A 17,709-nucleotide genomic window follows, 5' to 3' on the forward strand; every position below is an offset into this window, starting at 1 on the left:
ATGACCAGAGCTTGTCTCAAACTACTCTAAGCTCCTTTGACAGACCTCCACCCAAATGACCAGCAGTGGTGCGTTTAAAGACCCTCAGAGTTTGCGGACTTCCTGTTAAGGCCACATTTGGAGTGAGGTAGGTGAACACCGTTTGACTGGATGTATATTGATTCCAACCTAAATGACTTGTTTGATATCTTTAGAAACTATTGTTGTTTTTCTGGTATGGTTCATTTGAATGAACTATCCAGTTTTACAAGGACCAAAGATAAAAAGAAAGAAAATTACTGTTCAATATGTATTCAAACTGTAACACTGCGCACTCCGGTTTAGCTTGTTTCTTATTTACATCACTGACTCCTTTACTGAGTGTGTACTTCAGCCAATTTCCTAATGTTATCATCATTGTGCATTTCCCCACCATATAATATTAACTCACAAATATGCTCAAAACTTGATCTGCCAGTGACCCGGGTTGTTTTATTGAAATTCAAGAGAGTAGAATAGAAGGTCTGTTGGAGACTAAATATAGTTAATAGGTCATGACCTAGTGTGACGGCATTTGACAACTCTGTATCAGTCTTCTTGTCTCATGTAGCCGTTGCATGCCAAAGAATCCACAAGACCTGTCTGCATCCTTACTGGGCCAAGTTCTGATTTATGAGCATTTCGCATTTGTACTTGTTTACTCCTTATGGTTCAGACCTTCCGCACATTTATCCCCGACAAGCAACATCTTAAATCTTCTACTTTTATGAGCTGAATTGCATAACCATACTTTTATGTCTGTGTGTGATCATATGATGAATGAAAATAGCGAGAGGTGCTATTTTGAGTTCAGTACAGTGAGTGATGGGAGTCTTGGGAGGAATACACACTCATTTCGTAAGTGAAAACTCTGCAGTGAAAATGTTTTTCTCTAGTGCATTGAATCATGATAATGCGTATACAGTATAATACATTCTGTTTTCAGTGGTTGAGGTAATCATTTGATCCCTCGCTGAATCGAAAGTTTAGCGACAAAGAACTGATCCGTTTCAATTTTTTATGCACTGTAAAAAATAATAATAAAAAAATAGAACTTCTTATTAAATACAGTGGGGCAAATAAGTATTTAGTCAACCACTAATTGTGCAAGTTCTCCCACTTGAAAATATTAGAGAGCCCTGTAATTGTCAACATGGGTAAACCTCAACCATGAGAGACAGAATGTGGATAAAAAACAGAAAATCCAATGTTTGATTTTTAAAGAATTTATTTGCAAATCATGGTGGAAAATAAGTATTTGGTCAATACCAAAAGTTCATCTCAAGACTTTGTTATGTACCCTTTGTTGGCAATAACGGAGGCCAAACGTTTTCTGTAACTCTTCACCAGTGTTGTCACAGATTACTTGAAAAAGTAATTTAATTACTGATTACTGATTATGCCTCAAAAAAGTAATCTAGTTACTTTACTGATTACTTCATTATCGAAGAAACTAAGTTACTTTAAAAGTAATCTATCAGTTACTTTTTACCCCTTTTTTCTCCCTTTGCCGCCTCAACATAAGAATGACAACAGAAAAATGTCATCACATGTAGTTGACTTTCCGATGATTGAATTTTTAAGGGGAATATCAGAATTTTGCGCTAGTTTAGCCACTCTGGAGTCCTGAAACTAACAAATATCTGACAAACTGCTTGGAATTTGTTGTTATCAACTCCACTGACCAATTAAACCCCGCTAACTCTAAGATTAAGCCTAATGTCAAAACTTCTGAATTTTGGGTTATGGTTAACAGCATATCAGTGCCAATGTAAAACAATGCAAACTGACTACACAAAATTGCAAAGGTGGTGGCGGGCGCGGATGCGCGTGCATAACCCGGAAGTACTCCTCTCAACGCACACGCGGTCAATTTGGCCACAAAACGTGGCGGCAACTAAGCACTTTACACTCAACCGGACTTACAACACATCCCACAGATGCTAAACGAACACATCACCTCACGGCATAAATGTGTAACACGCACATGAAGTAAACAAAGCTCGCCAACTTGGAGCGATGACTGCCCGTCGTTGCTACGGCAAAGCTACGAAAGGGCCGCGCATGTAGGGGGTCCAACCTTTTGCTGATACCCTCCAGAATGAAGGAAAAAAACTCACCTTCATTCATGGATATCCACAGATCAACATTCCCTCGCAACGTCTCAACACTCGGCTCGAATGTCCACCTGCCTGGCCCACGCCTTCAGTCCCACAACACATGTGACGCGGGACCAAAACAGGAAATAGCTAAGAGGTTGTCATGGTAACACGTACCGGGAACCTTTTATTTGAGCATTTTCTTTTCAAAATGCTCTTCGTACATGACTACAATATTCTTCATTCTACATACGTTATGAGGCAATGAAAAAATAGTAATGCAGAGACACTAAGGAAACTAACTTTAATCAGATTACTGGTGTAGAAAAATGAACGCGTGAGATTACTCGTTACTGAAAAAAGTAATCAGATTACACTGATTACACACTGCTCTTCACAAGCGTTTCACACACTGTTGCTGGTATTTTAGCCCATTCCTCCATGCAGGTCTCCTCTAGAGCAGTGATGTTTTGGGGCTGTCCAGCAACCCCGCAACCCTTGTGAGGATAAGCAGCTTGGAGGATGAATATATTACAATCATCAATAATTGTTTGTTTTTTTGTCATGAATGGATTCAGCAAATAAGTCATTCGTGTTTTTTTTTTTTTTTAATCTTTTTTTTAATTACACATCGCAAAATAATGTGTGCAAGCAACACTAATAATGATTTGTAAAAATCACATTACATCGAAAGAAATACAAAGAAAATTGAAGAAAGAAACATGAAATAAAATTATACATAAAAATCACATTAAATCACCGTTGGAATTAAAAAAACTAATAATTGAAATCGGAAATGAAATAAACCAGAAAATGAATAAAAAGCAAATAGATTAAAATTTGAACTATATAGACAGTTACGAACATGCTGTTATAAAGAAAAGTGTTTTTAGCCCTGATTTGAAGGAGCTAACAGTTTGAACACACTTCAGACCTTCAGGTAACTTGTTCCAGAGGTGAGGAGCATAGTAACTAAATGCTGCCTCACCCTGTTTGGTTCTTGTTCTTGGAACATACAGGAGAGTGGTTCCAGGCGACCTTAGGGGTCTAGTTGCTTCATAGGAATCCAACAAATCAAGCGTGTATTTTGGTCCAAGGCCATTAAGTGTTTTGTAGATGAGCAGTACTATTTTATAGTCTATCATTTGACTCACTGAAAGCCAGTGTATCGATTTCAAAACCGGTGTAATATGGTGCAGTTTCCTTGTACTGTACTTGTAAGTACTCTGGCAGCAGCATTCAGTGCTAACTGCAGCTTTTTTTATTAAGACCTGTAAATATACAGTTGTAATAGTCCAATCTACTCAAAACGAATGCAAGCATAAGTTTTTCTATGTCTTGTTTAAACAGAGGCCCCTTAATTTCAACTATATTTTTTAGGTGCCCCTAAATTCAAACTATATTTTTAGGTCGTAATAAGCAGATTTAGTGATGGACTTTAGATGGCTATCAACTTTTACGTCTCAGTCAATAATTATGCCAAGATTGCTGACTTGCTTTGCAGCTGTAAGTGACATTGTGCCAAGGTGCGTGCTTCTTTTTTACCTTTCCTTTTTTGGCCAAAAAATGATCACTTCGGTCTTCCCCACATTTAACTGGAGAAAATTCTGGCACATCCATTCTTTGATTTGATGAATGCATTTACTCAGGGAAACATAGAGTTGTGTGTTATCTGCATAGATTGGATAGGAGATGTCATACTTTTTCATGATCTGAGCTAGAGGAACCATTTACAGTAGATCTTAAATAAAAGTGGTCCAAGAATGGACCCTTGAGGAACCCCACATGTGAATTTGGTTTTGACACAAAGAAATCCCTATCATGTAAATAAGATGTGAACCACTGAAGAACAGTGTTAGTGAGCCCTACCCAATGTTCCAATATGCTGAGTAGTATGTTGTGATCAACCGTGAGAGAGAGAGACAGACAGAGACAGACAGAGAGAGAGAGAGAGACAGACAGACAGACAGACAGACAGACAGACAGAGAGAGAGAGAAAGACAGAGACAGAAAGAGACAGACAGAGACAGACAGAGACAGAGACAGAGACAGAGAGAGATCTGAACCTTTTGGAATTTCTCACATTTCTGCATAAAATCACCATCAACTTTGATCTGATCTTTGTCAAAACCACACAGATGAAAAAAAAACTGTCTGCCATAACGAAAACTACCCAAACATTTATAGGTTTTCATATTTTAATGAGGATAGTATGCAAACAATGACAGAAGTTGGAAAATTAATAAGTGAACCATCACATTTAATATTTTGTGGGCCCCCCTTTGGCAGCAATAACTTCAACCAGACGCTTCCTGTAGCTGCAGATCAGTCTGGCAAGACTAATCTTGGCCCATTCTTCTCTACAAAACTGCTGTAGTTCAGTTATATTCCTAGGATGTCTTACATGAATCACTGTCTTTAGGTCATGCCACAGCATGTCAATGGGGTTCAAGTCTGGACTTTGACTTGGCGACTCCAGAACGTGTATTGTGTTCTTCTGAAACCCTTCTGAAGTTGATTTACCTCCGAGAGTTGGATCATTGTCTTGTTGCAGCATCCATCCTCTTTTTAGCTTCAACTGTCTGACAAGCAGCCTCAGGTTATCCTGCAAAACATCCTTATAAACCTTTGAATTCATTCTTCTATTAATGATTGCAAATTGTCCTAGCCCTGAGGTAGCAAAACAGCCCCAAATCATGACGCTCCCTCCACCGTACTTCACGGTGGGGATGAGGTGTTGAGGTTGGTGAGCTGTTCCATTTTTCCTCCACACATGACGTTGTGTGTTACTCCCAAACAATTCAACTTTGGTTTCGTCAGTTCACAAAATATTATGCCAAAACTTCTGTGGAGTGTCCAAGTACACTTTTTGCGAACATTAAACGAGCAACAATGTTTTTTTCAGACAGCAGTGGCTTCCTCTGTGGAGTCCTCCCATGAACACCATTTTTGGCCATATTTTTACATATAGTTGATGTATGCACAGAGGTATTGGACTGTGCCAGTGATTTCTGTAAGTCTTTAGCAGACACTCTAGGGTTCTGAGTATTCTGCGCTGAACTCTTGGCGTCATCTTTGGTGGACGGCCACTCCTTGGGAGAGAAGCAACAGTGCCAAAGTTTCTCCAATTGTAGACAACTTCTCTGACTGTTGATTGATGAACATCCAGACTTTCAGAGAAGGTTTTGTATCCTTTCCCAGCTTTACACGAATCAACAATCCTTGATCGCAAGTCCTCAGACATCTCCTTTGACCCAGCCATGATGCACACTAGACAATGGATATGGTGTTCTTTAGGTCATACTCTCATTTTTCATCCATCGGCCATAATGGGTCATGTTAATGGCACATATCTTCAACTGTAGTTTCATCTGACCACAGTACTTTATCCTAAGCTTTCCCTGAGTCATTTAAGAAAACTGAAAACAATACTTATATTGTTATTCTTAATACATACTTATCTCAATAAACTATCCTGAATTTTATATATACTGTATACATTTTCTATTTTTATTAAAGCTATTATAGTATATTCAAATTATGTTGTATACTTGGATCACGAGACATAATATCAAGTATGTCGGTCACATGTGTCTAAAATTGGAGGTGCATACAGAGTTGATATGGGTCATGCTGGTTACTAGCACAGAAAGATGATCACCAGACAGTTCATATCTTAATGCATACGTTCGAGAGCAAAGGAGTCCGCGCTGGTCACAATGACGAGCGCCCAAAATATTCCCTCACTTTATGCATGCATCAGCAGATTACACTGAAAGTCACCCCTCACACGGGATCAGTCGTCTGGAGTCGGGAACGTTCCCTACAAGAGATGAATGCCATTTTGATAAACAAGCTATGCTTTATTCAGTTTAGATGAGTTACTGTATATGTCATGTCACATGTAATGCCAGAAAAAAACAAAATACTGGGTCATGTACAGTAGGATGCTGACAGAAAAAACCTACTATGAACATTTTTCTTCTATTAAACCAACATACGTTTTAAGAATGTGGTAGGAAACTGGAAGACCAATGGAAAATCCAGCAGCAAATAAACTTCCACAGGAAATTTTGAACCTAGAACCCAGAAGTATGAATGAGGGTAACCAAGAGCTAATGGTGTTGCTACACCTGACCTGTACTGTAGTCTACTATTTTTAAATGAATAAATTCACTTTCGATGTCTGCCAATCGTAGTACCTCGTTTGTCCTTTAGATGACGACAACAAACCAGAAAAAAAATGCAAGATGCACAAGACGAGCGCTGGTCATTTTACCAAAGGACCATCATGTTTTAGGTGCTTTTTATTTTATGTGTCCCTATATGTGATCTGTGTATAGTAAATACTTTGAACATTTAACTTTTATTTTAGTTTATTAACACTTTACAGGGGCAAGTGACTAATTATGCAAATTTAAAAAAAAAAAACAAAAAAAAAAAACAAAAAGGGCTCATAAATACCCGGCATCCACATACATGCAGAACACATGTGGAGTCATATTGTAGGCCACAATATTAAGGTTTGGTATATCGTATTGTATTATATTGTTGTTGTTTTTTTATTGTATCCTAAATTTTATGAATAAATGAAATTACAAATTAATAAAATATTATTCAAAACAACATTAAAATGAATAGAAACAGAACTACAATCTGGTGATGGCCCCTAAAAACACTCTAAGTTGATAAATAATAGTAATAATGGAAGTAACATTAATTTAAAAAATCCTTTTTGTTTTTAATAAAAATTTTTAGATAAATAAAAGAATAATTTCAGGATTATCTTTTTAAAGATTTTTAAGAAAATGAAATTAAAATAAATTGAGAATATTTATTGTATTTTGTGCCTTTTTTTTTTTTTTTTTTTAAATTAAAACTAAGTCGATTAAAAAAAAAAAAAAAAAAAAAGAGAATATTTACAATCAAATGAGAGCCCTATAACGGGTTAAATTGTGATTATTTGGTTTCCAAATAAATGGCAAAAGCTACAACTGACCTGTGTAAAACAAACAGGCCAGCAAAGTAAATTTGTGAGCAAATTTAGACAAGATCATCCGTATGTTAACTTTTTGAGTACTGTTGTTGGATTTTTAGATGTGCCTTAAGTTTTGTGAACCACTCTACTATATCAATAGATTAAGGATTGTCATACTTATTATGGGTCACGTTGTAGTCTTGGTTTTCTTTGGAGGTATGTTATAACAGTGAAAACTCATATGGACACATAATAGTTGCCTCATCATCATAATACAAATTTACAAAGCATTGACTGATTTGGTAATCCGTATTAAAGCAGTTAAAACTGTATTTATCAACTTTTGTAAGATTTATTTAAAAAAAGGTTTTGTTAAAAAAGTGCTTTTGGTATTAATTTAACTAAGGGTGTGACAATATTTTGTTATAGTGATATATTACGATACTTTGTATCCCAATATTATGGATATGTTCTTCTTCGAACGGCTGCTTTAAGACCACAAAATTAAAATAAAAAGTAAAATTGGGGAGAAGGAGGTAGTTCACTACATTTCTTACAGTTAATTAAACGTTAACAGTAGAAAACACATACAGGAGAACCCTTCTCTTTAAGCAGCTTCCCGCTTGACTTTTGCAGGTTAGCAAGTTCAAACAGTTTAATGTTATGCTAACTCTGATGCAGGTCGAACTTTCAGTAGCAAAATTAGTGGTGTGTTCCCCACTTCCACAACATTGATGTCTTTTTGCATTTCTTACAGTGGCTGCTACTGGCTGGGGGAAAAAAACCTTCTAATATACATAATATCTATAATATCTAATGTGTGTGGGGGTGGGGGGGTCATTGTGTGTGTTTGTTGGGGGGGGGGGTGTCAAGTCATCAGCCAATCAAATCAAATGTGCATTTAGGAGGGAAAAAACCGGCACATTCAGCAAGTGAAAAGAGGTACATGTATGTCTGAACATAATGAAAATAATTCACTTAATAATGGTGGGGCCAAATATAACATTTAAAACATATGGGAAGACAATCTAAATTATAACTAAAGTCATTATATAACACAAATAAGGTTGCTTAAAAGTTGGTGGGGACAATTTCAGCATCCTGAAAAGTTGGTAGTGTTTTGTCCCTACCGTCCCTATGCAAACCTACGCCCTTGATAGTACCATGAACGTGTCCAAGCGTTTCACTTGATGATGATGAAGCATTTTTATTTCGAGCATGCAAACAAAAAAAAAACAAATACAGTATAATTCAACAAAAATAATTGCACTCGATAGGGAGTGGGAAGAAGAAAAAAACTTACTTTTTCCCACCCCTGATCTCATTGTCCAGCATCCTTACTTCGTGGGATACTCCTGTTCACACAATGAAAGCGAAGAAAAACAGACAAAAACAACTAAACCAATCGACAACCAACTAAAGTTGGCTGATTAACAATAATTTCAATATATACACCAATTGACAAGAACATCAACACACATTGTCAGCAAATGTCATTATACTGTGACCAGACCATATTTTTATGCAACAATACAAATTTTGGGATATTTTGACAATGCTTCAAATGATTGTCTAAATTGTTCCAGAGTTTCACTCCATATACAGACAGACGAAAACGTTTGCAAGTAGTCCGTTTTACCCTGGAAACCCCCGTTTACAGACGTCACGCAACCGCTTTTGTTTCAACCAAGCCATAAAACGAAGGGAATTAAATATATTTATTATTCAAAATGTCTGTCGTTTTTAGCTTAGACTCATTAATTGATGTCTAATATTTCGTTTGAAAAAAATAAAAAATAAAAAAATTTTCACTCGTATATTTTAAGCAAATTATGTCAGAATGAAAAAATGGTGTCTCTAAAAAAGTCAAGGATATCTACCTCAAAACTATCGCTTAGTTGTATTTTTTTTTTGTTGCTGTCACATTTTCTCCGCTATGTTAGATGATAAATAATCGATCCAAACTAGGAATTGAGGAAAAAAAACGTTTGAAAGAGTAAATATATGAATATGAACATCTCGACCACTCCTTGATGTCTGTGATTTCTGCATCGCAACCCTTGTTATATTACCATGTTTCACCCATAAAATCCGCCAAAAATCCGGCTGTGGCCATTCACAGCTGTGTCTTGACACTCGGTGATACATGCTACATGGAGTTTTTGGATCGAAAAGAGGTAAGTATGCGATAATATCTCGTTAAAATCATGGCGTCTTTCATTCTGCTCTTGCGTGCTCTCACCTCCAGTTAGGGTTTTGCTGTTTAAAAAAAAAAAAAAATTTTTTTTAAATGCCCTCCTGTTCAAAATTTTTCTTCCCCGCAGAAAATTGAGATTTTAAGCTTTTCAATGATGTATCACACATGCATATAGGACAATTTTGTCATTTTGCCAAATTGGGGGTCTCAGAGCGAAACTTCAAGTCACCTGAGTGTTTTCCGCCATATATATAAATAATCATAGAGGCTAATGCCATGTCTTTCACTCACAACACAGTAATTGTTTGTTCCCAAATATTTCAAAGTCGCACAGATTACAGTTTGGGCACAGATGTTACAGAAATTGCTGTAATTTCAAACCCTGAAAAATACCACTGATTTTTTTAATTTAAGTAATATCTGTGTCAGGCTAATTTGCCTTACACAAACACCCCCCCCCGCCCCCCCCCCCCCACACACACACACACACATGCACACAAATACATACGTACGTATGTACCTACGTACAGTGGGGAGAACAAGTATTTGATACACTGCCAATGGGTTTTCCCATTGACGGTGTATCAAATACATTTGATACACTGCCAATGGGTTTTCCCATTGACGGTGTATCAAATACTTGTACTGTACGTAGGTACATACGTACCTACGTACAGTACAGTACAGTACAGGCCAAAAGTTTGGACCCACCTCATTCAATGCAACACTAATGAAGGTCCTAATCCCGTTGATGAAGCAATAAATTCCACTATTTAACCCTGAAAAGGCATACCTGTGAAGTCAAAACCCCATTTTAGGTGACTCCTTCTTGAAGCTCATCAAGAGAATGGCAAGAGTGTGCAAAAAAGTAATAAGAGCAGAGGGTGCTACTTTTAAGATACTACAATATTATACGTTTTTAGCAAGGGCGTAGGTTTGCAAAGACCGGTAGGGAAAAAACACTACCAACTTTTCAGGATGCTCAGATTGTCCCTTCCAACTTTTAAGCAACTTTATTTGCGTTATATAATGGCTTCAGTTATATAGGTCATTTAGATTGCCTTTCCATATATTTTAATTGTCGTAATTGACCCTAACATTATTCGGTGAATTATTTGCAGTATATTCAGACATACTGTACATGTACCTCTTTTCACTTGCTAAATTTGCCGGTCCATTTTTTTTCCTCCTAAAAGCACATTTGATTGGCTGATGACTTGACCCCCCCCCCCCCCCCCACACACACACACACACACAGACATCAGATATTAGGGATATTAGACTGTTTTTTTTTTTCAGCCAGCAGCAGCCACTGTAAGAAATGTAAAAAGACGTCAATGTTGTGGAAGCGGGGAACACACCACTAATTTTGCTTCTGAAAGTCCGACATGCATCAGAGTTAGCATAACATTAGACTGCGTGAACTTGCTTACCTGCAAAGCGTGTAGGTAGATGCTTAGAGAGAAGTGTCCTCCTGTATGTGTTTTCTACTGTTAACGTTAATTATACTGTGAGAAATATAGAGAACCGAGTTTTACCCCCTTCTTCTATTTTATTTATGTGGTCTTAAAGCAGCCCACTGGTGCTTTCATTTTTTTGTTGAGTTTGACTGTGCTTGTGGACGAAAACAGTACTTTTTTTTTTTTACCTGAAGGACGGTTCATTTTTATTTGTTTATTTTTTGTTATTCCCTGTCAAAGACGTTTTTTCAGTTATATTTAATTTCTTTATTTAGACAATGTGGAGTGGTCTTAAGACAAATGTTAATTTTTTTGCATTCCTGGATAGTTAAGAGATGATTAAAAAGCTTGTATTCATCGTGTATGTTAATATAATTTATGTTCAAATAATGAAATTTAATTTTGCTCATAAAATCTGGACATTTTTCCTGGAAGTTTTCAAAATGTTTCTTTCTTAATTTTTGAAAACAAAGGTTTGAATTCAACGGTGTAGGCTGAACCGATACACATAAAAGTTTGTGTAAGTCAATACAGATTGATTTTGCATTGATCATTAAGAATGTCCTGTCCCCAGCAAAAAGTGTACATGCAGGTTATGTCATATCATCAGGGCTGAAAGTGGGCCAGAACGGTCAGGAACGCAGTTCCGGTATAAGATTCAGGGCCGGAATGCTGTTCCGGTACATGGTATTTTGATTCCGAAAATATGACGGCAACTGTCAAAACGCTATGTAAAAAAAAAAAAAAAAAAAAAAAAAAAAAAATGCTAAGCTGCCACACATGCATTTCATCTCCAAGAAGAAAACAATCTACCAACATCAGATTTACATACACAAGTGTTAACAACAAGCATAAAGTGCTTGTGTAGCGTTATCCGTTTCCACCAATATTTATCATTTATTTTATTCACCGGACGGCATGGAGGTTGCCCCAGCTGCTGCAGTTATGAGACGATGATGAGTCATGTCAATGTGCGAATACACGCAGCAAAGCAAAACGCCTTGACTCATTTATACGTTCAATTGTCTGACAGACTGACATGTGATCAGCAGAGATTGTTAGCTCTGATTGGTTCAAATATGCATGTTTTCTGGAACAGCAAAAAAAAAAAAAAAAAAAAAAAGGTTGTTAAATTGATGCGACAAAAAAGGGCAATGCAACATAAAATGGATCAAATCTTTAAGAGCAACGAAAGAGTTGAGGAGGCTTATTTATCATATTTAGTTTTATTTGCTTCTATTCGGAGGTTCAGAACATCTTAGCTGTCAATGTACACTTTGGACTTAACTTTGTTCATTTATGTTAGGCTACTTATTCATTTCCTTATGATTTAAAAAAGTCAATGTTTGTGCGATCTTCAAAATATATTCCATTTCACTCTGCATGATATAAGTCATTTGTACTTATTTTTCTGAATGTATGTTACTCATATCTTTGTTATTTAAAAAAAGTGAATGTTTACATTAACTTCAATTTTAATACATACCCTATGTCTTAAGTAGTTAGAATTTTGAGATTTGGCATTTAGTATGTGAGGAAATGATGGAAAATAAAAATTAGGAGGTGGAGGTTGGGTTATTGCTGTTTATGGTAACTTATATTTTGCAAATCATTGAAAAAATACAATTTTGAATGAAACTCAGTTTTTGCATGTGTTAAAGAAATAATTGTGCTAAAATAGTTTTCCTTGCATTTCAGTAGTTTAACAGGTTTTATCCCCCCCCAACCCCCCCCCCCCCCCAAAAAAAAAGAAAGAATAAATAAATAAATAAATAAAATTTCTGGCTCCGTGGCGACCTTCACGTTGGGGAGTTCAGGCAAGAAATTCTAGCCACTTTCACCACTTCATATCGTTCCTATTAGGGGCGGACTGGTAATCTGTCGCTTCTGGAGGAAAAAAAAAAGATCAAATCTACTGGGTCAAAAATATAAATACAGCAGCGCTAATATTTGGTAACACGTCCCTTGGCCATTTTCACTTCAATTAGGTGCTTTTGGTAGCCATCCACAAGCTTCTGGCAAGCTTCTGGTTGAATCTTTGACCACTCCTCTTGACAGAATTGGTGCAGTTCAGTTAAATTTGATGGCTTTCTGATATGGACTTGTTTCTTCAGCATTGTCCACAAGTTCTCAATGGGGTTTAAGTCAGGACTTTGGGAAGGCCATCCGAAAACCTTAATTCTAGCCTGATTTAGCCATTCCATTACCACTTTTGATGTGTGTTTGGGGTCATTGTCCTGTTGGAACACCCAACTGCGCCCATGACCCAATCTTCGGGCTGATGACGTTAGGTTATCTTGAAGAATTTGAAGGTAATCCTCCTTCTTCATTATCCCATTTACTCTCTGTAAAGCACCAGTTCCATTGGCAGCAAAACAGCCCCACAGCATAATACTACCACCACCGTGCTTGACGGTAGGCATGGTGTACTTGGGGTTAAAGGCCTCACCTTTTCTCCTCCAAACATATTGCTGGGCATTATGGCCAAACAGCTCGATTTTTGTTTCGTCTAACCACAGAACTTTCCTCCAGAAGGTCTTATCTTTGTCCATGTGATCAGCAGCAAACTTCAGTCGAGCCTTAAGGTGCCGCTTTTGGAGCAAGGGCTTCCTTCTTGCACGGCAGCCTCTCAGTCTATGGAGATGCAAAACACGCTTGACTGTGGACACTGACACCTGTGTACCAGCAGCTTCTAATTCTTGGCAGATCTGCTTTTTGGTGATTCTCGGTTGAATCTTCACCCTCCTGACCAATTTTCTCTCAGCAGCAGGTGATAGCTTGCGTTTTCTTCCTGATCGTGGCAGTGACAAAACAGTGCCATGCACTTTATACTTACAAACAATTGTTTGCACTGTTGCTCTTGGGACCTGCAGCTGCTTTGAAATGGCTCCAAGTGACTTTCCTGACTTGTTCAAGTCAATGATTCACTTTTTCAGATCCATGTATGTATATTTTTGACCCAGCAGATTTGGTCACTTTTTCTGTTAACCCATAATAAAGTCATATAAGAACCAAACTTCATGAATGTTTTTTGTGACAAAGAAGTACCTGTTCCAATCACTCTATCGGAGAAAAATCAGAGTTGTAGAAATAACTGGAAACTCAAGAGAGCCATGACATTATGTTCTTCACAAGTGTATGTAAACTTTTGACCACAACTGTATAATTGCAGCCTCTTTTCATTGTGATTTATCATAAATCATACCATGTTTTCTTTGTGCTTCAGGCAGTCTCCTGCCTTTTCTAGTTCTACATTAAGATCTGGATTGTGCTGTTAATTTCTCAGTGAGTATTCAAGTTAAAATATATAATAATACAATGTGTAGTTCTTCATAGCCGCTTCATTTTTCTTTCAAAGTGCGCAAAATTGATGCATTTTACTTTAAAATGTAAAAAAAAAAAAATCTCCCGGGGGGGCATGCCCCCGGACCCCCCCTAGAGGGTCTGTGTTTCCCTTCGTACAGTGATTCTTGTAGGCTGGGCTGAGTCAAAGTCCAGGGCTGCTTTTTAGTCCCAGTCCGCCCCTGGTTCCTACCAATGTTGAGACCAAACATACGCCCTTGTTTTTTAGTTATTTCACCTTTTTTTTGCTACATACATAATATAATATTATTGATTTAAACGAATATTCTGGATTCAGCATTTAAAAAAAAAAAAAATTTTTTTTTTTTTTTTGTAAAGAAGTCAAAATTATTTAGGGGGGCTTAAGAATATTTTAGAAGCCCCCCCTAAAATAAGCCTAACGACGCCACTGGTGTTGAGATGAAACCTACGCCCTTCTATTATTATGATACAATAACATATAAGTGTCCAAACCTTTGACTTGCACTGAACGTATTTTCCTGTAGTTTGAGTGCGCGCTCCCGCCGAGTGAGTTCCAACTCGTCAGGGAGCGCGCAGAGCCAAGGGGCGGGGCGGGGCTCCGCGCAATCAGGGCAGTTTGTGATGTGAAGTATCCCGGATATTTACCTTCCACTACCTGGATCCTCTCCTCGGACTCCGCGGCCCGTCCCGGGTTGGCCCCGGCACTCATTCCCATGTGTGCGGTTCGTCTCTGAAGCGGGACGGCGGAGGTAGACGTGACTTTTTCTCTTCTTTGTCCTAACTCCCTTCCTGCCTGAAAAGTTTGACGTCGGCCGAGTTGCTCCCAGCTCAAAGGAAAGTTTACTAGCAACGCGTTCTTAGGGCGTGTAGTAGGCGACTCACACACACGCGCAAAGCCTGTCAACAGGTTCCGCGTTCGGCTCAAAGTACGGAGAGGTCACTGTTGTTTATGTTAACAACATTACTTGCGTTTATAACTTTTCAGATAAGGCCTTGTTTGCTTTGTTATGTGTCTGTTTTAACTCCGTCTGTGCACGTTTGTTTACCAATTCATATTAGTTTCGGGTATCCGTAACTCGGGTTCAGAGAATTTATTGAGCCAAGGAACATGATTAAATCAGAAAATCTCATTGCAAAGTATTAGACACAAACATTACAAAATGTGGATACACAAGTTTTTTTTTCCATTCTGGAAGAGCATTTAATTTGTTTTATTGCATACATTAAAGAAACATACTGTATATTATTTGTAGTAAATAATGTTGGCATTAACCCTGACACACTTAATGATCTGTCATGGCATAAACTGGCTCTGTAATCTATCAATAATAAATCTCTCTAAATTAATATCACAAATAGATGCTAGCTAATAAGAGAAGCCTGCAAGTACATGCTGATTATCCCTGTTATAAAACGTTTACTTGTAAGTAAGCCTGTGAGAGGCTTACTGTGGAAAAACAAGCCATCAAGTAGAGCTCGGCTTGGTTTTAATACATTCCAAGTGTGTCACCGTGTTCAAACATTAACTTTGAACACTGTTTTTTTTTTTTTGTGTGCAATGTATTAATCGTTTACCTGGAAACTAAGACAGGACTGGATATATGCACAGGCATAAAGGGACATTCTTTCAGCCCCCTTAAAATTGGGAGTGGGTGCATTAGTAGTGTAGGTTGAGTTTTGTGTGCAGCTTGCAACAGAAAAATGGGCGTGTTGGAGCCATGAAAAAAATGTTCAACATTCTTATCATTCAGCCGCCTTTGCGAGAGGTGGTGAGATTCAGTGTAACAGGCAGGCCTGGGCTGAACAACAAGAAAACACCTTAGGTGGAGAAAAATTTATAACCGTCCTTTGGGCGACAACATGACAAAAATATCCTACAATAGAATAAAATGGATTAAAAAAAAAAATCTGAAATAGCTCCTTAAAGTGCCTATGACAGGATAAAAGAAGTGTTAAATAGCATTATTATATGAATTACAATCATATTTTGAGACGATTCGACTATATACAACAATTTGGCAAAGCGCAGATGATGAGGTGTTTAGTCCCACCTTTCATTATAGCACTCTAGCGGAGGGATCACGGTTTCATCTGATTTAGAATCCAGCCCATTGATGGGAAAAGATTCAGAAATGGGCCAGGGAGCATCAAAATGTCATCATTGTTTCAATCGTTCTACTCCAATATTTTTGCAGGATATTCTTTTTATCTAAGCATTTTTCCCCAATAGCTAAATAAATGACATGGCAAATAACAGTCTTGTGCTAAATGTAATATGATATATATAAAAATGCATTTATTCAGTACGACAATGCATAATTACTGCATAATGGTCAAAACTGTCCACTTGCACCTCCCAAACTATATTTTATGCCACCGGAGTTAGTCCGACTTTTATCACTTTCCTGCTCCGGCTTCGGAGAGCGTAAACAAATCAAATATATATAAATATATCAAATATATACCAAATATTTGCGGCCATTTTTAACACAAAGTCAAAATTTCTGATGGGGTGCAAAATTTGACAGAACACCGGGCACACGAAGAGGGCAGTAAGCCGAGTATAGCGGTCTCCCAGCAGGCAAGCGAAGAGGACCGAGGGGAGTGTGCGACAAGCCGCCGGTCGTCGGCCGAGTGGCATTCTCAGTGGACGAGGAGCATTGTCACCCGCAAAATGCAAGCCATCTCCGTATTAAAACGTGTGCCATGATCCCAGTATTCGACATAATACAAAACACAATGTTTACTCACATCCTCGTAAGGCCAATGGTCCCACAGTTGTCGGAATTGTTTAGCCAATCTCGGGGTGTTTTTTTTTTTAAACAAAACCCTGCAGTACATTTGGCTAGTGTGATGCGAAAAATAAACAAATTAATCAGCAAAATCAGCTGAACCCGCAGTCCATCTGCATGCTATAAAGCAATGCTGTATTGTGAGATGCTGACCCGGGTGACGTCCCATTTGCAGTCCTCCTCAAAACAGGAAGTGATTCATTTTCATGGCACGGGATTAAAAAAATGGAATAAATAAAACAATCGCTTACACGCACATCCAAGCGGTCGCTTTCATTCAGGAGCATAAAATACCGCGTGAAATATGAAATAAACATGCTTTTTTTCTGTCGTAGGCACTTTAAAGGCTTCAATTTGTTTGTAGAATTACATAGACAATTTAATCCTCTTCAATTTGTTTGTAGAAATACATTGACAATTGAATCTTCTTGCCGCCCATGGCCCACGAGCTGAAGGTTCACTACCACCCTGCTCCGCACACACTCACTCACTCCTTTGCATTCATGCTATATTAGTCACTGCTTCATCCATTACTCAACGTGCAGTGTCATTGTGAGGGCTGAGCTGTCAAACAGCAGTGTGGAAATGTGGCTTATATTTGTTGACATGTCGTGTGTTCCCAGGTCCCCCTCTGTGTGACCAACCAAGGGCTAGCGTGGTTACCGCGGTAACAGACATGCCAAAACCAGACCTGCTCTGCCTAGTTCAGCTGCTGGACGGCACCATCGAGACCTTCCATGTAAATGTACGACTCGCACTGAGACACACTGTTTCCTGCCCCTGTATATGAGGAGATCATATGTTGCCGCTATCTGTCACTGCGCTCTGTTAATGATCGTCG

At 38.0% G+C, this 17,709-nt stretch overlaps 1 protein-coding gene across 2 annotated transcripts in view; it reads left to right on the forward strand.

The window, feature by feature from the left end:
* The first annotated feature begins 14,673 nt into the window (after positions 1–14,673).
* The window catches only part of ptpn3 (protein tyrosine phosphatase non-receptor type 3), a 59,434-nt gene continuing 56,398 nt past the window's right edge, over positions 14,674–17,709 (forward strand). For both annotated transcript variants that reach the window (XM_057834092.1, XM_057834093.1), the window contains exons 1-2: positions 14,674–14,825; positions 17,492–17,613. In XM_057834092.1, the coding sequence (XP_057690075.1) occupies positions 17,545–17,613 (69 nt within the window). In that variant the 5' untranslated portion in view covers positions 14,674–14,825; positions 17,492–17,544. The remainder of the gene's footprint in view (positions 14,826–17,491; positions 17,614–17,709) is intronic.

The sequence above is a fragment of the Corythoichthys intestinalis genome, chromosome 4 (genome assembly GCF_030265065.1).
Source record: "Corythoichthys intestinalis isolate RoL2023-P3 chromosome 4, ASM3026506v1, whole genome shotgun sequence".
In the NCBI taxonomy this organism is placed as follows: domain Eukaryota; kingdom Metazoa; phylum Chordata; class Actinopteri; order Syngnathiformes; family Syngnathidae; genus Corythoichthys; species Corythoichthys intestinalis.